The sequence below is a fragment of the Athalia rosae genome, chromosome 2, assembly GCF_917208135.1.
Source record: "Athalia rosae chromosome 2, iyAthRosa1.1, whole genome shotgun sequence".
NCBI classification, from domain to species: Eukaryota; Metazoa; Arthropoda; class Insecta; order Hymenoptera; family Athaliidae; genus Athalia; species Athalia rosae.
The window spans coordinates 22,432,264-22,454,911 of record NC_064027.1 but is presented as its reverse complement, the minus strand read 5'-3'; the positions used below and the strand labels follow the sequence as shown (position 1 = coordinate 22,454,911).

Here is a 22,648-nt window from a genome sequence, read left to right as displayed (position 1 = left end):
TCACGTCCGTTTCGAATATTCATACGTCAAAGGCAGAAGGAAAAAAATGAGATGCAGGAGATGAAACAGAACGCTGACCAAAAATATTCGAAAGAAACCCCGTTAGCCGTTCGGATTCGGATAAGCCTGGGATTTCGTAGGATGAGGTTCCACCTTATCTGAAGCTATACGCAGGGGGCGTGTATCGCCGTCTTTTCTCGCGTGAGTAAACCGATAGCCAGCCACTGGGGTAGGTCCGAGCAGCCAAAGATTTCGTATTTCGATTTCACAATTCTCTCAAGGCTCCGCGGTACAAATACCATTACGCATAGGTGTACCCGCGTTCATCCTATCTCATCTAGAACCCGTCAAGTGGTATAACAAAATCTCATCACGCCTCAATGTCACCCCGATTCTTCTACAGGCAAAACAGTTTCCATGGGTTTTTGGTAGATGGATCAACTTTTGGAAATACATATATTAGGTGCGAATTCTCGACGGTTTGTTCGACAAAGCATGAAGCGAAGATTTCCCGCAGACGAAGTGGAAATCATTGGCCAATTTCAAGGTCAAATCCAGGGTCTCGTTTCGTATAATATATCAGACTTTGAACGGTGATACCGGGAAATTTCAATTACTCGGCGAATCCTATTTTATAGATGTGTAGTGCCAGATGCGAATATACCAATGTCTGAGAAGTTTGATCGTGTTAAGGTGCGATACGATCCTCGGAACGAATCCCCAGTCGAATCTATTACTGTCCGCTTTTCTGACGTATAATATGTACACATTACCTATATCTACGTCCTACCAAGAAATTAATCTCGATTTTCCCAACCTTCTTCATTGAGGTTGATCAATTGCTTTCGATTGGCCAACTGCCAGAACTTGTGAGTAGGTGATATTGATTGACTTATACATTGCGACTCACTATACATTTTTTGATTGCTTCGGGATGCGACCTGTTACGTTATTGCTATTGCCTTATTTGTCATTTGTCAGTTTCGATCAATTTTTCTTTATTCCTCTTTGGGCGTGGAAAAAATCGTCTGAAGGTAAAAAATAATCGATATCAGCCGTGGCCACCCTTTCAGCAGACACCTGAGATTAGGTCACCGCTTCAATAAAGCACGAATATTCTCAACCCCCCATCAAAAAGCGGATGATTATCTTCGCTTCGGAATACAGTCGACGAACGAATTTAAGAAAACCTGTAATACCGTACAATCCGCCTGAAGTATTCTCCACTTTTTTTTACAGTTGTCAACGTTTTCAGCGATCTTGAAAACCTGTTTCAGGGTCTCCCAATGTTTCTCAAAATGACAGCTTCAACGGCCGATCACATTTGATTAACGGATCGTCAAATGTGTTGGCTGTCGCAATCGGTAAGCTATGAACAATATTGTGAAAAATCGAGAGCATAGAAATTGTACGATTTTGCAATGAACAGTCAAAGGATGGAACGATAAGGTGAATATCCAAAGGACGACGCCTCTCTGTTGGACGAGGTGGTTTGCGGTTCTTTCATTTTTTACCGATCGTGAGAAGCGGCCATTGGCAAAAATGTAACCTGTGGTGGCTGAAACTGGGATATTTCTCGACAACGCTGTGCGTTGTATTTCTCTGTCTCTCGATGTCTCCGTTTGTATTTACATGAATGAACTCCTCTAAATCGGCATGCAAAATTCTGATATCGTTCAGATTCAATTACGACAAGACTATATTCAAATAATAAATTACACAAAAAATCCAATAAGCTGAAATGTGTAATAATTGATTCAAAAATATTTCTTACCCAGAGTCCCACCTCTTGACAGCTGCGTTATAATTTTGGAACGTTTGTGATCGTGTCTGTTTTCATTCTCATTTATTACCATAATCTGAGACATTTCGAAAATAACGCCTGAATCGGAATGTCGCAATTAAATAAAAAAAAAAAAAAAACAATAAACCGTATGTATATGTAATATGTACACAATAAATGAAAAATAAACTTGAATCGAAAACTGGTGGCCTATAATAACCCTGACACATCTATTTCATGTTCACAGTTAGGTGTGTGTTACCTCGAACAAATTTAACGAATTACTTTTTTTTTTTCCTGGTCTTCGTAATGAGTTGTGATTCATATTAATCATGAGTTTATATTACAGCACATGATATTATGTAATAATTTTATATCCCTGAAAAATAATTTTATCCGTATTCGCAGTATAATTGCATGCAAACCAATTATTTTATGTGCTTCGTGAAAGACTTTATTATCATGCAGTCTCATTTGGTGCTGTTGCTAATTACTCAACTGAATGCGAATGATTCTTTGGCTTTTATTTATTCATTTTAATTAATTGTAAAAAAAAAAATATATATTTATTCTCTATTTTTTCAATGAGTAACAATAAACGCAATTCTGGTGTACGCTAAATTGATTCAGACTCCCAGAAAATTTTATTATTCGGTTGAGGCAAGTGATAGTTGAAGATAGAAAACGGTTGTCAAATCGCCAAAGAGTGCTTAGCCGATAGAGAATTGTAAATGTTAGGTAAATTTTGAGATTGATATATTTAGAGAAAAATTAATTTGTGTTCGAATGAAGCTTGCACTGCAGACTCAAGATATATTGTTTCGAGCAAAATATGCTTTACGGTGTAAGATAAATAATGAAATAAATATTGAAAAAATAGTAAAGCGTCATGATGATTCGTTATATATAAGTGATGACAGATAGATGATGATTATATCAAAGGTGATTAGATATCTCTGTCGAGTCTCGTGCAAATATTATGTGCAATTTATTAACTATATATTCAAAAAACGTACGTATAGTGTACACAGAATCGTAGTACAAGAGAAAGAAAATAAGAATAAATGAACAATTTAATAATTGCACCTGCGCGATCTTATGGAAAATTTTATCGGAGATTCGCGCGTGCGTAATTCAACCTTTGAATTTGGTACATTATACACACGCATAAATTGAATATAACGTATCGGTATATAGTACATCGTGAACCTACGACCTAACCATTCCCAAACACGGTGTCGGTGCTTTTATATGAAAATAATTTATATTCTCACATTTCATAGATATTTCGAAGGGATATATTGCCATGCCAACTCGGTAACGCCCTGCAAAGAGACGCTCGCCATCATTGATTTGATCGTGAAGTTTTTTTTTATCATTGATCAAGTTATTTTTCTTCAGGTTCTTCTTATGTTTCAGTGGTACGAAGGTTGTGCAGATTAAGAAGAAAACGTTTCTTAACGTCATCTGAATTGCATAATTTCCTTCTTTTTATTTTTGCCAAAAGCTAATCAAGTGCGGTAGATGGAAACAAGTCGCCGAATAAAGCGGAAACGATTAGAGACTGTGAGCTGGCGATGGCCACGTGAAAATCCCAGGAAATATATGTATGAAAATGCGGAGTAGACCGATTCGAAACAAATTGAATGAATTTAAAGAAATTGTGCGAGTTTTAAACTCTGTAGCTTGGATCGAGATTTTAGTATCTTTATTGAATGGAAAAAAAAATGATTCCCGCCAAGTACTGCCCTTAAAACTTCAAATATTTTAAAGATGGAACTTTATGGGAATTTCCCGGGCAAAAATCGCGTTATCTTGAAGTACATGTTCGATATATCTATCATAGCAGAGTAATTTCAGATTCACAGAAGATTTCGGCATTATGCGAATCTTGGAATTTCGGAAACTGAATTTTTTTTTCTATTCTAGAATCCAACTTTCCGAATCACGTAGCAGTAAAATAATCGTCTCGGGCCACGACACCTTTGATGATGTTGTACACCAGGATCTCGACCAGCTACAAAATCGAAAACTTGACGATTTAATTAAACCAATCAAATGTAATACGGTAATCGTGAAGTAAATTACGATAAAAAAAAAATACAAAAATGAATAATCAAAAAAACACAACAACGAAAAATTTTGAAAAAAGAAAATAGAACAGAAAAATAACGTCTTCTCTAATTGTAAGCTATAGGGTCGCGTGATTAGCCAATCAGGTGCGTGTCGTGAGCGATCGGGACAATTGTGCGCCACGGCCGGGCGGACCAGCTGAGCTTTCCTCGATATAAGGCTTAGACAGAGCTTACCAGGTGGGACTCTGGACTGGTGAAGGTGACCAGGGCTCCGTGTAACCGCCTGTTGATCACCGCCGAGGCCTTCTTCAAGGCAACGTCCAACGATTGGCACCCCAACAACCACAACCACACAGACAACATTTAGAGTCTTTTAGAAAATGTAATATGATTTACTTCATATCAGGTAAAAGTAATTAGGTAATTAGGCACATATTCATACTTATTAGGTGTTCAGTTTTTTCATGTTCTTGCTCTAAGATTTTTTCGCAGTGAAAATTTTATCAATTTTCGTTACGCGATCGCTCGAATAGGTCGCGAGTAACGTTGATCTGGTTTTTCGATCAAAAACTGTCTCTGCACTCCAAACGAAAAAGGACGAAATTTTTTCACTTCGAAAAGTGCGAAGAGCGTGTGGGTTTGATGTAATGTGATTGCTGAGTATAGGACATATGTTACATACATGATTAATTATTTGTGTGACGTATGAGTTGGGTGTACATTTTCAGGTAGCCATGATTTTGGGTTCGTACGATTTTTTCCCACTTCCGTCCCCTTCTGTCTAATATTCGCTGTAATTTTAATATTGTGAAGTTTTTTTAAAGATCTACAGTTTACGAAGAAATAAAATACTCCGAATGATTCTGAAAAATCAAAAATCCGATCAATCGTTACCTGCGGCACAGAAACCTTGAACTCATCTTACTTTTTAATGTCTCAAAATCACACTTTTTACCCTCAAATCATTGGACAGTAAAATAATCTATTTGTTTCTGATGACAAAACTCACCCCTCTGTACGTCGGGATGATTTAGAGTTTGGATAAAGAAGTGGAATTGTCTAAATTTCGTACGTTCACACCCCAAATGAGGACCACCCTATGATACACGTGAATAGTGGTGAATTTGTGTACGATTCTTTCATACAAATATACCAACTTACATTTCACATTGTTTAATATAAACCTGGTACTCACTATGATACTTTTTAGGTATAACTACTTAAATACACTTAACTACTTAAATTCGACTGCATACTCTATGTGATATTCGAAGGTCCAATACTACGAACTTACATTTAGAAAAGAGATTAGAGTCATTCGGTCGATCGATCATTGTTTGAAAATTCCTCATGTATTTTTAATCGATATTTCATTCTCTTTTACTAAACATGAATAGGTCGTAGCTAGGCATATTATATACAACGATCGATCGACGTGATTTCAGTTACAAACAAACCAGAAGAAAAATGAGAGAGAAGGAAAAAAAGTTATTAAAAATCAATGATATGAAGTAAAATTTGCGCAATCTTAAAATATAGGTAGCTCCTGCAATAATCGTTACTATATCTTACTATAATACAAATGCGGCGAAAGCTCATGTTAATTTTATGGCAAAAAAGAGAAGGAGAAACGCTGGAGTTCGAGTAAGAAATATAATACCGAATAGTAAAAAGGAATTCAGAAAAACCAAGCATCTACACACATATTATTCAAATATATATATATATAAATATTTATGTATGTACACTTGTAGAAAAATACATTCACGGTATGTGTGTATACATGTATATAGGCTTAAACTGAAAAGAGAAAAAATGTATCGGGGTAAGGTTTACATAATGTACATGTACATACTTGGGAAATGAATTTTCAATGGGGTATTCGTGTATCGATCCACACGGCGAAGAATCTAACAAATTTTCGAGTTCAAAAATCATTCCAAAAGCTCTACGTCGTAGTACGTTCTTAAATAAAGACGCACGATTTCCGGTTGCTCTACGATAGATTTAATTCGGCGATTCTTTCCAAAACTTTCAACTTTCAGGTACAAGAAAAGTCGGAAAATTATTTTATCAGTCCGGATAATGATCCCTTGAACACCGAAGCACAAATTGTTGAAATAAAAAAGAAAAATAGAATTCGCTCACAAGTCACAACCGTTCCCACCTCACAGCCCTCCTTTAAGCGAACCGTGGCCGACGGTGGAAGGAAAAATAATAGTTTGCATGTTTATTCGGATGAATCTACTTTTTTTTTTTTTTTTTTCTTTTTCAAATAATGCGACGTAATCCAGCTTGTCGGTTGCCGGCAGCTGCGTGGTACTATACTACGTTAGTTTATAGATTACAGTTACGTTATGGGTTACGCCGCGGTACAGCGAAGCTGCTTAGCGTTTTGCTTTGTTCGCAGTGAATTATGAAAACGCGAGAACCGTTCATTCGTGATTGTAAATTCTGGCAGGATGTTTACAGTGCAACGTTAATGCAGTTTTTATCAACCTGACTGCGTGTACAGCGCAGCGACAACGGCAACGGCAACGGCAATAATAGTTGGGAAATAAAACTGCGGCATGAATTATATCGATTAATAGAACAGCGCGCATCTATGCAGATATAACGTTAAACCGTGTCGTGCGGAGTACCGAGAATTTCTCTGTATTAGGAACGTCGTGGAAAAATCGCGGAGCTTGCGCGCCGACCGAAACCATTCAGCGAATTTTTAAACTTTAATTTATCTGCAGAGGAATTGCGATCGCATCGATACTCGGAATTTATTAGCCATTCCGTGGATGATAACCGTCGCAGTTTTTCTGTTTTTTTTTTTACTTTGTTTTTAAGAAATATCCCCAATAGTTTCGTATCCGCGAGAGCGTCGTCGTTTCGAAGGAAGTACGAATCGCGTTTTCGTAGTTGCCAGGTGAAGTAGGTATCGGGGGGGAGGGGGGGAAGTTGGGGAGTTGAAGAGTTCAGCTTTGCGAATATGAATTGCATACAAAGGACGGTAAGAACTTTCAGAGATAAGTCTGTTCTGTTTACTCGGAGATCGAAAAGTTGGAACTTTCGAGTCCCCATTGGACCGTACTTGAATATTCTTATATTATCTTTATCGGACGATTTAGTTTGAACTCGAAGCTCCTCTTCTTATATGCGCTTTTTGTTTTTCGAAAAATTTTATCCGACTTTCCAGCGACCGATTGCCGTTGATTTCACTTTTTCATTCGATCGCACAATCATGCACTTCGGTACGAAGATGTGAAATTTATTAAGAAAGAAATAACGTGTCCTACGCTAATTCGATTGAATTTCCCACATCTCGACATGCGCGTATACGAGATATATTCATTGATCACATCGGAATTCAATCTCTGCAATAAAATTATCAGTTTTGTCGGCAGAGTCATTCAACTGGAGAGTTATTCGAATCCATCTACGAAACCATTCGAAGTACATCGTATCAAGTAATTTCGAAAATTTTTCCTGTTCATTCTGAATTTGAATTCCACAATAAATGTTCCGTCATTTAATTTCCGTTGAAATCATAGGTTGGGTCGGACGAAACGGAATCAGGTAAGGTTGAGTTGCTCCTGAATTCATATTTGTATTCGCGATGCACCGTTGTCAGTTTCTGTGTATATATATATGTATAGGTATAACGCGTGTACAACGAGCCGACGTAAATTTTGATTAATGTTCAAAATATTTGCGTTGCTAATCTTCTAAAATTTCCGTGTTGAACCAGCGCGACGAACAGCTGTGTTGAAATATTATACAAGGTATCAAAATATATCTCCGCGTGCAAGTTTGTATTTCAGGTACATACATACGAAGGTATATACACAGTCGTGTACAAACAGATAACCGTAAATATAAATTAATAGTGTATATAATTATTATGAATTGACGTGGCTTTATAACGACCTTTGCTGCGCATTTACATATACACGTTATTCCAGAAACGAAATGCACGGGGCATATTTCTGAAACTTCAACTTTTGATCCCGTTTGAAGATCGGCCATTTATTTTCGCACACCCTGAGCCTGTGTTCCCGTACCCTGAATTTTTTCGAGCATTCAATTCCATTAGTTTTTCTTTCAATGCGGTAAACGTCGAAATCAAAAAAAAAAAGGATCTTCTCAACCTAGAATCATCCGACGTTTATTTTACCGCTCAACGTAATCGTCAGGAGAATCGGATTTTAATTAGAATGAACGCGTCGAGCAAAAGTAGCGCGTGTTAACCTTGAGGCATTTTTTTTCTCTTCGCGAAAGAAAAAGTATCTCTGCAACGACGCGTTCAACTTTAGCTTTTCATGCACACGCGTTTTTTACATTCCGTACGTAACGTACAGGCGATCAAAACGGTAAGTAAGAAAACGCACGAAACATGATTCAATTATGGCCATGTCCATGGCGGTGACAACCTGTGGGCTTGATTACTGGCAGCTGGCAGCCTGCCGGAAAACACACGAGGGCTCACTTTGAAATTCGAACAATTAACAACAATACGGACGGGTCTTGTTTGAAACCAAAGAAATTTTAATTGCGGAAATTCTCGAATCGCTCAAGGGTTTTCCGGGATTATATACACAGGTATATTCGTGGCGTCCTACGGGAAGTCGCATTGACAAGGAGCTTTTTGGACATCAAAGACCGTTAATTCGGTGACTCGCGTGAATTATCCCATGATAAACTCCGGATGAACTTTGAGGCTACTGGCTCCACGGTATATGGGGAATTCAATTTCTTTCTGCGTTCTTTATTTTTTTTTCTCTTGATTTCTTTTGCGATGTTTTTCGGTCTATCGTCGTGTCAAGGTTGGAATCCGATTTTAGAAACTCGATGAAACGTCAATTTTTTTTTACAAAATTGACAGATTGCATAAAATTCTGCCGTTATTTATAAAAAATTCCGCGTTTTTTCGTCACAGCTAGCGACACTCGTATATATACTTACATGTATAGGTATGCTCGTCTCTGGCAATTATGTGACACATTTTATGGGAAGGTATACGATGACTACGGTCATGTACGGTACGGTATATTACTAGAGCAATTGCGCGCTCGGACGTTTATGAAAATTGGAAAATATGGAGCACGATATTTCCCTACATGCATTGTTCCGGCTGCAACTGTGCAATACAAAAAGCCACGTGACACATATAACCGTGTCACTATAAATTTACTTCTAATTCCCGTTCATCCTTTACCCCATATCTAACTCCGTTCCAGGTATACCTGTAGCTGCATACAAACGCACGCATACCTCTTCATTATCTGCGATCGGATACGTCGACGAATACGTTCGGTAACAATGCAGCAAAATTCGTATTCGTTGACGTATGAAATATACAAGGAAATTAGCTAGAAAGTTGACACCATCGATTGGCCGCGTCTATTCGGTAGAACGGGAGATCGGATGTTGTCGGTGGTAGGAAATTGAAGAAACGGAAAAACGGTGTTGCAGTAGAATTTAGAATTTCACACGAGAGTAAGAATAGAAAACAAAATGAAAAACGCATGTATATACCGCATACCTGTATGTACACACATAGAGTAGGTAGTTACGTAACACTATAATCAACGTACTTACTTTCTTACACCGAGTTTTGTTTGGATCACATGACTCTTAAAATGGAGTTGAGCGTCGTCATTATTCCGTATGTATAATGTAATAAAATGAATGAAGGTCGTCGACATGCCATCTGACACGATGACCTACCGCCTAAAAGTGTCCTCAACGAATGACCATCGGAAGTAACGAAGGAAAAGAAAGAAAGGAAAGTAAAAAAAACTTGGTGAACTGAAAATAAAACAAAGGCCTCTCAAAATACTCACGAGATGAGAGTCTCTGGTGGTAAAAGTGACTGGGTCAGCTTTTGGGTCTTGGCAATGAAATTCTATTCTACCCCAAGCCGCCGCACCCGCAGCTCCACTTTTAGCAGCTTCGATCAATTCCATTCTGACGCCTTCGGCGGCGATCTCCACCTGAAAGAGAATCAGAAAAGTGACGAAGGTAGTTGGAGCACGATTACGTAAAATCCCGTGTCATTTAAAATTTGAACATCTTTGTTGCCCGATGTGAAGAAAAAAAAAAAAACATTTCGCGCGCTCCACCGACGCGATACACACAGTATGATTATATTTGGTATGTATAGAAAAAAAAAACAAACCCGTGCTGTATAAATTATATACAGGTATTCCGAAGGTATAACTAATTGACTGAATCGTAATTTTATCGGAAACCAATTTCCCACTAAAGAATGACTATTCCGTTCTGTTTTTCTTTATTTTTGTCAGCGCTCGCGTCGTTTGTTGGCGTACATCTTTCGCTCGTTCGTTCCCCCAGTCCTCGCCCTTTTTCTAAACTCGGTTGGCAATTTCCTTAAAAAGCAACAGCGAATCCAGCAGCAGGTTTAATTTATCGCGGAGATAATCACGTCACGTCTGCAATTCTGTACGGCTGGGAGGGTCGCGGGGAAAATACGGAGAATGGAAAGGGAAAAAGCTTTCGGTTTTCGAGTACAACGAGACCCGAGAAACGAACGAACGGATGAATCTCGACGACGACGACGACGACGACCCCGACTGTACTTAGGTATTATACAAAATGGAGACCGACTCAGGGATGAATTTCGATGATATAAAGCCCGCGAGGGATCAAAAGACAAAATACTTAGCAGTTCATAATTACTGCAATATCAGTTACTCGCACACTAATTAATGAAAGACGATCATTGTTATACCTATCGCGATAATAAACCTGCTTCGAAAATGTTTCATTCTACAATCGTGCAGCCGATAAACGGATGGAAAATTCTCCATGACTTGCTACGCTATATTCAATCAATATTTCGATAAATATTTCAGTAAATTTCGTTCACGTAATTAAATATCCTTTGAAACTAAGAAAAAAAAAAGATTGAACGAACGTTAAAATTTGACAGGCGAAATTTTTAGGTGAAGAAAAAAATGAATGAATAGAAATCGTTGAATACAATTGATCGCGAATTGCTCATATCATACATATGTCGTGAATCTAACCTTCCGTAGACATCCGACAAAATTGTTGATTCCTTTAGCCCCTTGAAGTGATCTTGCATCTGCACCCCCACCGACGAAAAGTCTGTCGCTAGCCAACCTCGTAAAAGCTCCAGCGGTGTGTCCGTGATCGGCAAAAACGGCGTCAACTACCGCCGATAACTGAAACGAGACAAAAAGTACACGATGTAAATTTACGAGATCACGGATTCGATGATTTTTTCGGTATGAAAGATTTTCGAAATTTTTTTATCCTTCAGTCACGCACCCTTCCCACACGGGACGGTGCGAAGGGCGGAAATTTTTATCGTTCGAACGATTGGAAGCCAATCAGAAAAAAAAAAAGAATAAGAATCATGGCAAACAAACATCGCGTCACCACCCTCGCTTTACTCCCGTGTAATATTTGTTTTCAATTTTTCAGTATATTTGGTGATTTGATTTGATTTCACAACGCCTGTGTACATTGAACTGAAAAAAGGTATAAGTATGGATCTAACGGAAATAAAAGAGACGGTAGACGCGCATGATTCTTCTTTTTAGTTTTTTGTTTCTCCTCTCTCATACCCTCCGAAGAAAGGGTGATGTGCTAGCGAAATCGTTCTTTCGCTTTGACGGTGCAGCTCGTACGGAGTCGAGTTAGGATAGCGATGAATGGCATCCAAAATGGCCGATACGAGGGGTGTATTTTCATCCATATAAATGTCGGTATCTCTTTAGGATTTTGATCAAAATTTCTCGTTCGTCAAGAGTATATGAGAGCGAAAAAAAATGAACTGAAAGTGAAGCAATGGAAAAAAAATAATGAACAAAATGCCAAAAGGAGTTTCGGAAATATACGATAACATTTGTTTGTTATGAGGGTTATACGTATATCTGCTCGAAGGTGCAGCGGTGGTAGCATTTTTTTCTTTTTGTTTTTTTTTTTTTTTCCAATTTTTTGTCCGATAATAGAACGATATAATGCTGGAGGGTATGTATGGAAAAGCGAGGATTTGGAAATGGGGAGTTTTGAATCGTTTACGTTGAATCGAAACGACCGAATCTCGATGAAATGTTTCACGTGAATATATTTGTGTACATCTGTAGCTGTACGCGTAGGACACTGTATACGATATATTGCTACTGCAGGTTATGTACAACAATGCATCTGCCTGTAAAACAATGAATGAGAATGCGCGGTCCTTTTGTTACAATGGTCAGTCCTCAAAAAGGACCATCGTATAACGAATTATAAAACGCGTAAATCAATATCGTTCATATAATAATGTGCGCTCATTAGATGGGCAGATTTTTATAGAAAGGTTTTATACACAGCTAAAATACACGAAATAAATAAAAATCAAATAACTACGTCGAGATAAAATAAGGAACAAAGAGCGCGTCGTCATCTGCACGAGTAAAAACTGATTGCTTGCGTTCCTCTTCCTTTTTTTTTTTTTCCCTTTTTCTTTCAAAGGGCAGAATATTATTTAGTTTTATCTCGCAAACGTTGTATATACGTATTGTGTATACACTATTATATAGAGGTATACCTATTTTGCATGGTGACAATGTGCTAATTTATTTTTATTTTTATTTTTACGCGTATTTTATTCCCCCGGGTTTTTTTCGTTTTATTTTATTTTCTCCTTTACCGTTTTATTTTTTTTTTGTCACTTTTATTCTCTTCGATAAAAACTTTACCCATCACACCCACAAGCTCGAATAGCTCCGAAGTAACGGTAAAGACTCACGATGGATTTCATTTTTATTTTTCTTTTACTTCATTTTATTTTTTTCACGTTTTATTTTCAGTCCTCGACGTCTCCCGGTGAGATGACTGACGCAACGATTAGTACTTTTATTTTTCAGCAATTTCAGATGTTGTGAGTCGTTCTTATTCGCAAATAAATTATACACCCACAGCCCTACCTACCATACCGTGCACGGACGATCAATTTAATTATACAATTTTTAGCAAACGGATGAATACGGCATCGTATAAAAAGTGATTGCCGTTAAGAGTACCGTATCCGGAATATAAATTGTGTTACTGATACACACCTTTTAATCGCGGGTTATTTGACCCCGATTAATTGTTTTTTCTCCCACGAAAAAGCTGCACACGTTCATCATTCAATTTGTGAAATCTCTTTTTTTCCTCCCCCTTCCTTTTTTCACGCAATCCGTTCTACTGCAGATAACGGACCGTAGATGCATAAAGCCTGTGGTATACCCACCTCGATATTCACTCGATGATCGATTGCCTGCAGCAGCCTATCTCCAGTGATTGTAGGCTACTTTTTTCTGTTTTTTCTTCCTCCTCTCCCCCGCAACCGGTTTACGCAAAACGGTGAAAATTTCACTGCTACGCTACACACATACCCTATGATTGCTCTGATGAATCGATCTATTATACATATATAAAGGCATACGTACGTATATATGGTTAACTTTCAGAATTGAATTTTCTGGCATTATACGTGCGATGTAGATTGGTGGGTCGCGTGTAGGTGTGAGAACCTATGATATTTCCACTACGTGGGCAGGTGTACACGCGATACATGTGGAACGCGCGGAGCGTGTATGATATATATATATATATATATATGTATAGCGCATGCCGCTGATACAACGACACGTTGAAATTTTATTGATTCGAGAATCACCTGGATTGCATGGCGAAGAATGTGAGACCATGGAGTTGAAGGTGAGAAAGTTTTGAACGAGCGTTTCAATTATACGATCAGCTGAATTGTTTACCGGGATCGGAGAATTTATGGAAAAGCTTCATGAAATTTTTCAGATTCCATATATTTAATCATGATTTCAATAGTTCCACGAGAACGGTGAGATTTTATGAGAATTGATGCTTGTTTTTCGTTAATCTTCTGATACTTCGTGAAAGTTGAATACGAGATTCTAAGAATTCCTCCCGATTATCAAAATATATTCCAGTTCTCCAGACTCATCGGGGATTTCGAAAAATTCGATGATTTCACAAAGGTTTCAATCATTTTCTGATTACCCATGAGATGCCAGTTTGTTGGAAAAATTTATATAACGCCATGTTCGAAAAATGACTCTAGTTTTAAAGCTCGCGAAACGGAATGCCCTGGAATTCAAGCTCATATACGTATAATCGGCTCGGCATAATACCTATAGGTACTTAATTTTTAACCTGATCGTGGACCAACTTACCTACGTCTGATTGGAAACGTGAAGCTGAGTTTGCATCAATTATAGCTGTAATATACGAGGTATTTAAAAAAAAAAAAAAAAATCCAAGTTTCAGTATCGGCACACACCAATGTACAGTTTGCGTTTTACGCGGCTTTGCCGCTCGCTAATTAGGCTGTTTGAAAGTTCATTCGGCAAACTATACGGAAAACTGGAGAGTAAGAAGAGAGAAATAGTAGAGGAGAGCTTATTGGAGTTAGTTTCGGCTGTTTGTGTTCGCGTTAATAGCAAAATTCAGGGCGGGAAACGGAGTACGAGGCACTCCTTGGTTTACAAGCTCCCTGAAAGTGCCAAATCTGGTCCAGCGTTCCGGCTAATCTTCTGCAAAACGTGGGAATTGCAAATTCGCGAGATTTAGTCAATCCCAACCCGTTTAGGGGATGCCGATGCGAAAATTCAACGAATACGTTGCGGATGGAAAAAGAAAAAGAAAGCGAAACGAGTTGTGTTATTTATTTTTGCTATTGTTATTGTTCTCATCAGAATTCGAAAAATGGAGCTTCTATTTCAATGTAATTGGAAACTGAAAAGACTCGCTGTACATCACATCCGTTACTATATGAGAAATTAAGCGAGTTTGGAAAAGGGTTTCAAAAAAGTCGATTACAGAATTCGCCGATGCTTGTTTTCAGCTTTTATTTCTGTTCCGGAATTGGTCGTTCTTTTAACCAACCCGTACGTTGAGGCTGGATAAAATTCTCGACAGTCTGTAGATTTTTTTCCCAAATTCCCCCACTCGATTCAAAAAAAATTTTTTCACGCGAAACGATCCGTTCAAATAATTGATGCAACTGATCTGTTCGAATTAAAAAATGTTTCTCGATATTCAAATACAGGTGGAGTAGCCCAGGTACGCAGGTAACGGTGAAAAAATTGCAGAATTCTAATAAAACGTGGTGAGAGGAGACGAATCCTATCGAAAAACGGTAGGTAAAATCAGCGTCTAACAGGGAAGAGAATACAAAGAAACGGAAGAAAAACATTCGGAAAATTTGCGGGATCGAGGAGGTATCGCAGCGAGGATACCGAAATTTGAACTTTCAAAAGCAACGGGAACTTTTTTCACCTCGCCCCATGTCATGTTCACTTTTAACTTTCGAGTAAAATATCTTTGCAGGTTTCATTCCTGAAATGTTATTTATGCCCACGCTGCTTTTAGATTCCTACATTCCGTTTGTTCTCCGCACACGCGCGTCTCATTCAAAGGGTCCTGTTCCTCTTCCTTTACCTTCTGCTCGGTCTTCTTCTTTTCACCTTTTAGTAGATTCGCTCTCGAAATCATCATCATATCAGATTCACAAAAGATCTTTTAGGAAAACGGAACAGTATTTCGAGAAACATAATCTGATGTACATATACTTCAACCTTGAGTTACTTGAATTTTGTTGGTTTATCCGCATTCGCGTGTATAGTATAATATATGTAAAACAAAAATGCGGGTCTTGCGCTTCAAACTCGAAACTCAACGCTCCCCGTATACTTTTTCGCTGTACAACATTCGTACACAGAATCCTTGTTTTTTTTTTCCTCCTTCATTTTACCCCCCGGTCAATAGTCGTTAGCTGGGAGATCTGCCGGTTTCGTTGTTCCTTTTCCAGTTCGCAAGTCTCGCTCATCCTTCCTCTTCGGTCCCGCGACGGCCTTCCTTCCTCGCTCCTGTATAAACTCTTAAGCCAACAATCGCCGAGCGAAATCCAAGTGGGATATCTTAAGTTTGCCGTTTTTCCGGGCTTTAATTATCCCCACCCGCACCTCTCCTCATTCTTTTTCCTCCGTTCTCTCTACGAAGCTGAGCATGGCGCGAAATGGCGTCCACCTTTCATCTCCTAGGCCATCGTTTTCCAACCTTCGTTTCAAACTCCCGCTGCTCCTTCATCCTTTTTCTGAATCAGGGAGGAGATGAGTTACAGCTCACCTCATACTCGGCTCCGCTCAAGTGCTATCTTTACTGTTTCTTCACGAACAAACAGCAACTACTACGATCACGGTAACTCCGAACCTTTTATCGCCCTCCCCTCCCTCTCCCTCTCCCTCCCCCCCCCCTCGCCGTCACCCCGTGGACCATTCCCGCCGCTCATTCGCTTCGCTAACTTTAACAATTTACTATTTGCTTTCACGTCATATAAATTAAACTTTCCTTTTTTCGGGCTTTTCTTCTATAGCGTTTCATTTTCATCGAGGAGAATGCGCGCAAAAGGCGGCCAAAATGGGCACGAAAACTGAAAATGGTAATTTCGTCAAAAGTTATACCTTTTTCTTTTTTTCCTCAATCTTACGTTTTTGCCAAGTTTTGCGTCGCACTGGTTTACTCATAGTTGGTTACCCGCCGAAGCAATTTTGATTTTTAATTCGTGCGACGACACACGTAAGTCGGGGTGTATCTGGTGCGATCCGGTGTTTACCGATCCTCGGAGCGGGATCATACTCTGCAGCGGATCCGGGCGTCTACCGAAGCGACGATCTGGCTTCATTTTCCAACTTGATCGGCGTAACCGAATCGCCGGAGGCGTCGAACCAATTATTCGTCCTTAATCATCAACTATGTACAACAGGCGACGACAGTTTCCAGTTCAATTTCTTCGCCGTTTCGCCGGATGTGACGGTTTTTGCGCAGAACGCCATACCGTTTCTTATTTGTAAAACACCGGTAATCCGCGCCAATTTCTCAAAGACAAAAGACGCCCGAGTACCTCGATCCTCAGCCATCCTCAAATAAATACAAAACATTCTCATTTGGCTTACAAGTAAGTCCGACGCGTCTCCTGATCGAGTCTCCCGATGAATTGTACCACATCCGTGTGGGACACACAAATCCTAACTTAAACAGCAAATAGAACAAAAGCGCGTGCGAACGAATAGATTCACCCCCGGAATATCCTCGCCCAGGGATCACCTCGGCAAGAACTGTTCACGAGTAAAAGAAATGTACGTGAACTAATTAAAGCAACGTTCGTTGCTGTTATTGACCGTGGAGGATTGAGAGAAAAAATACAGTTCGGATTCAAGGGACTATTCTCACTCGTGAAACTTGTCGAAAGCTGAAAACCAGAGGGGTTTACCTGACCTACCAAAAAATTGGGACGCTGCCTCGAGGGTGTACCCTTCAGAGTGAAAAGACTCGGAATGCGGAAACTATAAATAATGCCTAATTACACTCTATCCAAAAATGTTGTTCTATTTTCAAAGTTTTTTACCACTCTGCTCGATCTGCTTTAATATTTTATTTCACCTTTTTTTTTTCTTCTTCTTCTGCCGTCGAACGCGAAACATTTCAAGTTCCGTTTCTCTTCATAATGCGTAAGATGTCTTGTTACGCAATAATTGAATTGAAATTCGCCGAAATTCTGAATATCGCGTCTTCTCGAATGAAATCGTCATGTAAGAATTTCATGCGGTAGAATGCTTTTACGGTATTAAGATTAAAATTAAGAAAAGAAAAAAATGTATAATACACATCCGCATCGCTTGAGACGTAAATACGCGTACATCCGGTAAACGTATGGTATATCTGTATGTATACCGACGTTGCGCTCGTTTTATATTTCACCTCCGTATAATCTTGTAAATTTTGAGCGAATATTTTCCTCGGCGTTTGAAGACGACGCGGATGATAATGCGAGCACCGGAGCTCAGGTAGGTATACCCGTGTAAGCGTGTGCGCCGTGTAGATGATTCGTAGGTACCGTACGTGTTCGTATATATCGTTGCATAAAAATGTTATTTTCTGGCAAGCTCAGTCGCGAGATTAGTGGATCTCAAAAGATCTCTCTTGAGGCAAGTTGGGGTTCCGGTTGAAGTGCAGCAGCAACGTATGTATAATCCCCGGGAAAAAAAAGGTGAGGCTACACATGCAGGTAGTTCGTAGGGAGTTTGCGATGTAAAGGGGAAACGGTGTTCACCCGTCGTAACGTGAATACGTCGTAATTTTCAACCTCGAAACTCAAGACTCGCATTAGGTTGTACCCTTATATTCAACATGCGGGAAAACTCGTTATTGAGATTCAACTCATAATAACCGGTATTACGATTATAATGATGTTACTGTATATGGTGTGTACATGTATAATGCGCTTTTATATAATACGTCGGCGTTCGGAATATAATCATTATATAATATGAGTTGAAATTTTGTTCGCGTCGCAGCGCAGCCTTCTATGTAGGCAAAAATGAGCAATGAGAATACCGGGACTTCGAATGATTACGAGAATGCAAAGGTCCGGGAGATTCGAAGGATTTTTCATATTTCGGAAATTCCTTCAAAATTTGAATATTTTTCTTTCAGAGAAGAGAATAAGTTTTTACTTTGAACGATGAGTTTTTTCAAATTTTGGTCCACGATCAAATCGACCTCAATGCTAAAGTAGTGATGGTTGAGGGCCATGATAAGAGATAGTATACACTACAGTGAACATGAGATAGGTTTTTCGCTGCGAAGTTACGCTCATGAAATTTTCTTCTTTCTTTTGGTGATGCAGCTAGTTAACTGGAATAGAATAGCGCGAGATAAGCAAGCTGAGCTCTCAAGTTTTATAGATTAGCTAACCCAACCTAACTAGAACGGAGTTTGTCTTCATTGCGCATTATTTCTTGACTATGATAATTTTGTTTTTGCATCGCACCCTGCAGCATTTTCAAACTTCGAAACAAAAATCAGTTTCTACGGTTCGAACATCGTCGAAAATCGGTCAATTTATAACGAGACCAAATAGGATTTATGAAAAAAAGAAGAAAATTAAACGAGTAAAGAAAAAAAAAAAAAAAAAAAAACACGTAAGAGACTCCGCTAAACTTCCTTCGGCCGAAGCTAGGCAGAGGGTATTTTTCTTGCCACGATTCGAGCCCTCGTCTTATCTTTAAGTTTTGCCCCGAGCCTCAAGCCCGACTTTTCCCATCAGACAGTATAGCAGCAACAGCAGCGGCAGCAGAAGTAGCTCCTGAAGGATAGCGAGCGACAGGGTTATACTTATAGCGGGACAACCGTGCGGATCTTCTCCTCTAGTAGAAAGACGAAGGAGGGCTCCGGTGGAGAAAAATGACGATCATTTTTAACAAGATTCCTCCCATCTATCCGCTTATGTTCTTAAACTCCGCCGTTCTAGTTCCAGTTTCCGTGCCCGTCCCAAGCTTTCGTCGTTCCTCCGAGCTATACATATAACTTGTGAGTAAAGTTTAGAGGTTTGCCGCGGGTTTTTCTGACGTGTGTCTTTTTTAGGTCCCAAGGATTCCGCTAGATTTCTAATACCGGGATATCATCCTCGTTTCGGCCTCTTATAGTTCAGCTCTCTTCGCAGGCTCTCACATGTATCAAATCCATCTCAAAACGCTCGCGCAGAGAGCCTTTCCCATTACGCGGCCAACCACATAATCTTGAATTTTCAGAAGATCGCTTCCCACCGATTCCGCATTTTGACCGTCACGTTTTCGTTTTCTTCACTGAGCGATGAAAAAGAGACAAGCGGTCCACGTAATGGGACTTTATGACGCTAGAGCATCTGAATTAAAACTTGTTTATTTGACGGCATCCTGGGTGTCATTTTATCAATGGAGTTTAGTTTGTTTTTGATATAATTTCAGAATTTCAAATTCGAAGGGGGCGGATACAAAATAATCGAATTATCCGACCCGTGATTAGAGAATAGACCACGATCGCGAATGAAATAATTTTCAACTTTATTACCAGGTCGTTCATCGCCACGCGGTGTGCCGGAAGTTGAGGGTGTAAAAATATACGAGTAAGTTTAAATCGAGATTTGCCTCATTTGTTGAAGAATTATTATCCGCTGATTGCGGGTAAGTATACCTGTACAGGTATACGGGTAATCGACTTAAGATAGATTGTGTGTATATTCTTTCACCTTGATTTGGAAACTCAAGATTCTCAGTAGCGAATCACCGCCAAACACCCCGAGGATGCGCTCTGGTGTGCCTATAGACTTTCCATTATTTTTTCGAAAAAAAAATCCGCATTTCAAAACAAAAATCACGAACGTACCAGATATATCAAAATCATTCAATACTCACCCTGCAGAAGCTGGTGATCGATGAAATCTGCAACAGACAAAGAAAGGGACTCGTTACATACACCGATAAAAAGAATCATTGCCCAGAAATTATCTTGCTTAAAATTGTCCGTATAATCAAATTCAAATGCGGGTACATCGATACAATGTCCTACTCGATTTCCATCGAATTATTGCGTATGAATAATTGGCCCGTTTCCTCAGAAATAAGAAAAATTCAATAAACCATCGCAATGGCAGCTAGCTGAAATTATGTAAAAAAAAAAGGAAATCAGCGAACGCGTCAGCGGATTCATGAAGAAATTTTCGGCACCGTCCCTAATTTTGATGATGCAGAAAACGGCGTTTTTCACGTTCGTTATAATTCTCCGATATATCACATGTTTGATCAATGATGGTCAAGCTTGCAAAAAAGAAAAAAAAATGAAAAAAAGAGAAAAACCGGTGAAAAGTTGAAAAAACAAAAGTACATCGTTGGCAGTGTACATACGGTGTACGTGGTGGTGCAGATGCGTCTAATTAGATATCCGATTAATTATCCAGGGCATTTATTCGCCTAATTAAAATCCACCATCGTTGAGTATGTATATAAAAGTTAGCATGCGTATATAGGTACGCAGGTATATGGATTACACTTATTGCCATACATTTATGTGGGGTAATGCGCACTTCATCTGCTCGCAGAGCTCCATGTAGGCTGCACGTTAGTTATTCGATAGAAGGATCAAGTTCCTAATTGGTAATTAGTGCATTAATTATGCGTCATATTCAATGGCTGCAGCTATTCGAACGGCTCTATTCCTGAAATTTTACACTCGCAATGACGCATTTTTACGCGCGAACGATGTAACATGGTAAAATTTCCCAACGAATCGGACGTTGTCTTTTGTTAGACGTGAGCCAGCTTCGAAAGAATCCGTGAACCGGTTTCCGTACAATTGTGTCAGACGGACTTCTTCGTTACGTGTAAATTTTCGACTTCCTGTGACGAGGCGGAAATTTTATTTCAAAATACCAGCGTTATATAGGCGATTCGGTAGGTGGAGCGATCTCTCTCTCTCTCTCTCTCTCTCTCTCTCGGTGAACAGTGATCTATACGATTCGGGGAATAAATTCCTGCATGTATAATTTAAAATCAAATTTCAATATTCGCACCGTTATGATATTCCCCTCTTTTTATCTGTGTATACCCTTTCAAGGAATGGTCCTTTTGCGTCGGCATGAGTTACAGCAACCGTTTTCTGTTACACCGCGCCTTATTTCCCCTGCAACCGCCCTCTCCCCCCCCCCCCCCCCCCGTACCCCTAAAAACGTAGTATAACGATGAAAAATAAAACCAACCATTTATAAAAGTGTCAATTATAGGAGATTTACATCCATCGGGAGGGGCAAGGAGGCGCACGTATATCTGCGTATATACATATATATATATATATATATATATATATGTGTGTGTGTATGCCCAACCATTTTGCCGTATCTTACGAGGCATCCGACCCACCGATCTTTGCCCCGAGGAAAAGTTAGTGCCTTCGATATTCCGGAATTCTGAAGGGGGGTAAAATTTCAGTGTACGTACGGGGTAGGCCGAAAAAAAAACAACAAAAACCGGCCAATTTATCGAAGTAAGTAACACGTTGACGCGATTCGACGAGGAGAAAAAAAAAATAAATGAAAGGAAAATCGAAAGCATTCAAGCTTCCGTTCCGGTTGGGGTCTTATTCCGTAATGGCGCATCAAAGTTTTATTGAATTATTGTTGGGATTGTAAATTTCAGCGATGTTATTGGGCGGTTTAAGTAGACCGAGAGGGAATGGCCGATTATAGCGGTTGTAGAAGATTAAGCGAACCATTTCATTTAATTTTATTCTTACTTGTTTATTATTTGTTTATTTATTTTATTTTTTTTTTTTTACCTCTAAATCGAGTTCCGTGTAATGCGCTTACGAGAAAAGTAAGTATAACTAGCTCCACTGTATCCTCGAAACCCCCAAAAGCCGGAAATATAGGGTCGTTGAGAGTTTGAGACACTCGAGGTTCGTTAGTGACTCGAAAAATAAATAGCAGTAAATAGTAGGTGGGACCTGGCGATTTAACAAAATTTTCTTTTCTTCCTTCGTTCGTCTCTCGCTTCAGTACCGAAGTTTGTAAAAAAAACCCTACATCGACCGTTCTCTCGTCGGCGCTCGTTTTCATGGAAAATTCATTGAAATACGATCACTTGAATCCGTACGAGCAGCTATGACAACAACTCGCAGACCTACTATATTTCTCCAGAAATTTTATTTCAATTATCTTACTCGATTCTTTTCCCTCTACTTTTTCTTTTATATCACCCTCATCGGAATGTACGAGGAATCTCCAACGCGAAATACATTGACCACCTATGTAGCCAATTTTTTTTTTTTTTTCAACTCGTTTGAAATGTTATTTTGAATTCTGACTCATCCGAAGTACTTACTCAGTTAATGAGAAGCACGTATTCACCGCGATATGCGTTACAGTTAATGC

At 39.2% G+C, this 22,648-nt stretch overlaps 1 protein-coding gene across 10 annotated transcripts in view; it reads right to left on the bottom strand.

The window, feature by feature from the left end:
- The window catches only part of LOC105689490 (neurexin-3), a 147,679-nt gene that overhangs the window by 59,987 nt on the left and 65,044 nt on the right, over positions 1–22,648 (bottom strand). For 5 of the 10 annotated variants that reach the window (XM_048650205.1, XM_048650207.1, XM_048650204.1 and 2 more), the window contains 4 exons: positions 20,139–20,165; positions 10,899–11,057; positions 9,693–9,842; positions 4,093–4,194 (listed from right to left, as the gene is read on the bottom strand). In XM_048650205.1, the coding sequence (XP_048506162.1) occupies positions 4,093–4,194; positions 9,693–9,842; positions 10,899–11,057; positions 20,139–20,165 (438 nt within the window). The remainder of the gene's footprint in view (positions 1–4,092; positions 4,195–9,692; positions 9,843–10,898; positions 11,058–20,138; positions 20,166–22,648) is intronic. The other 5 variants (XM_048650209.1, XM_048650208.1, XM_048650214.1 and 2 more) reach the window with 3 other exon arrangements.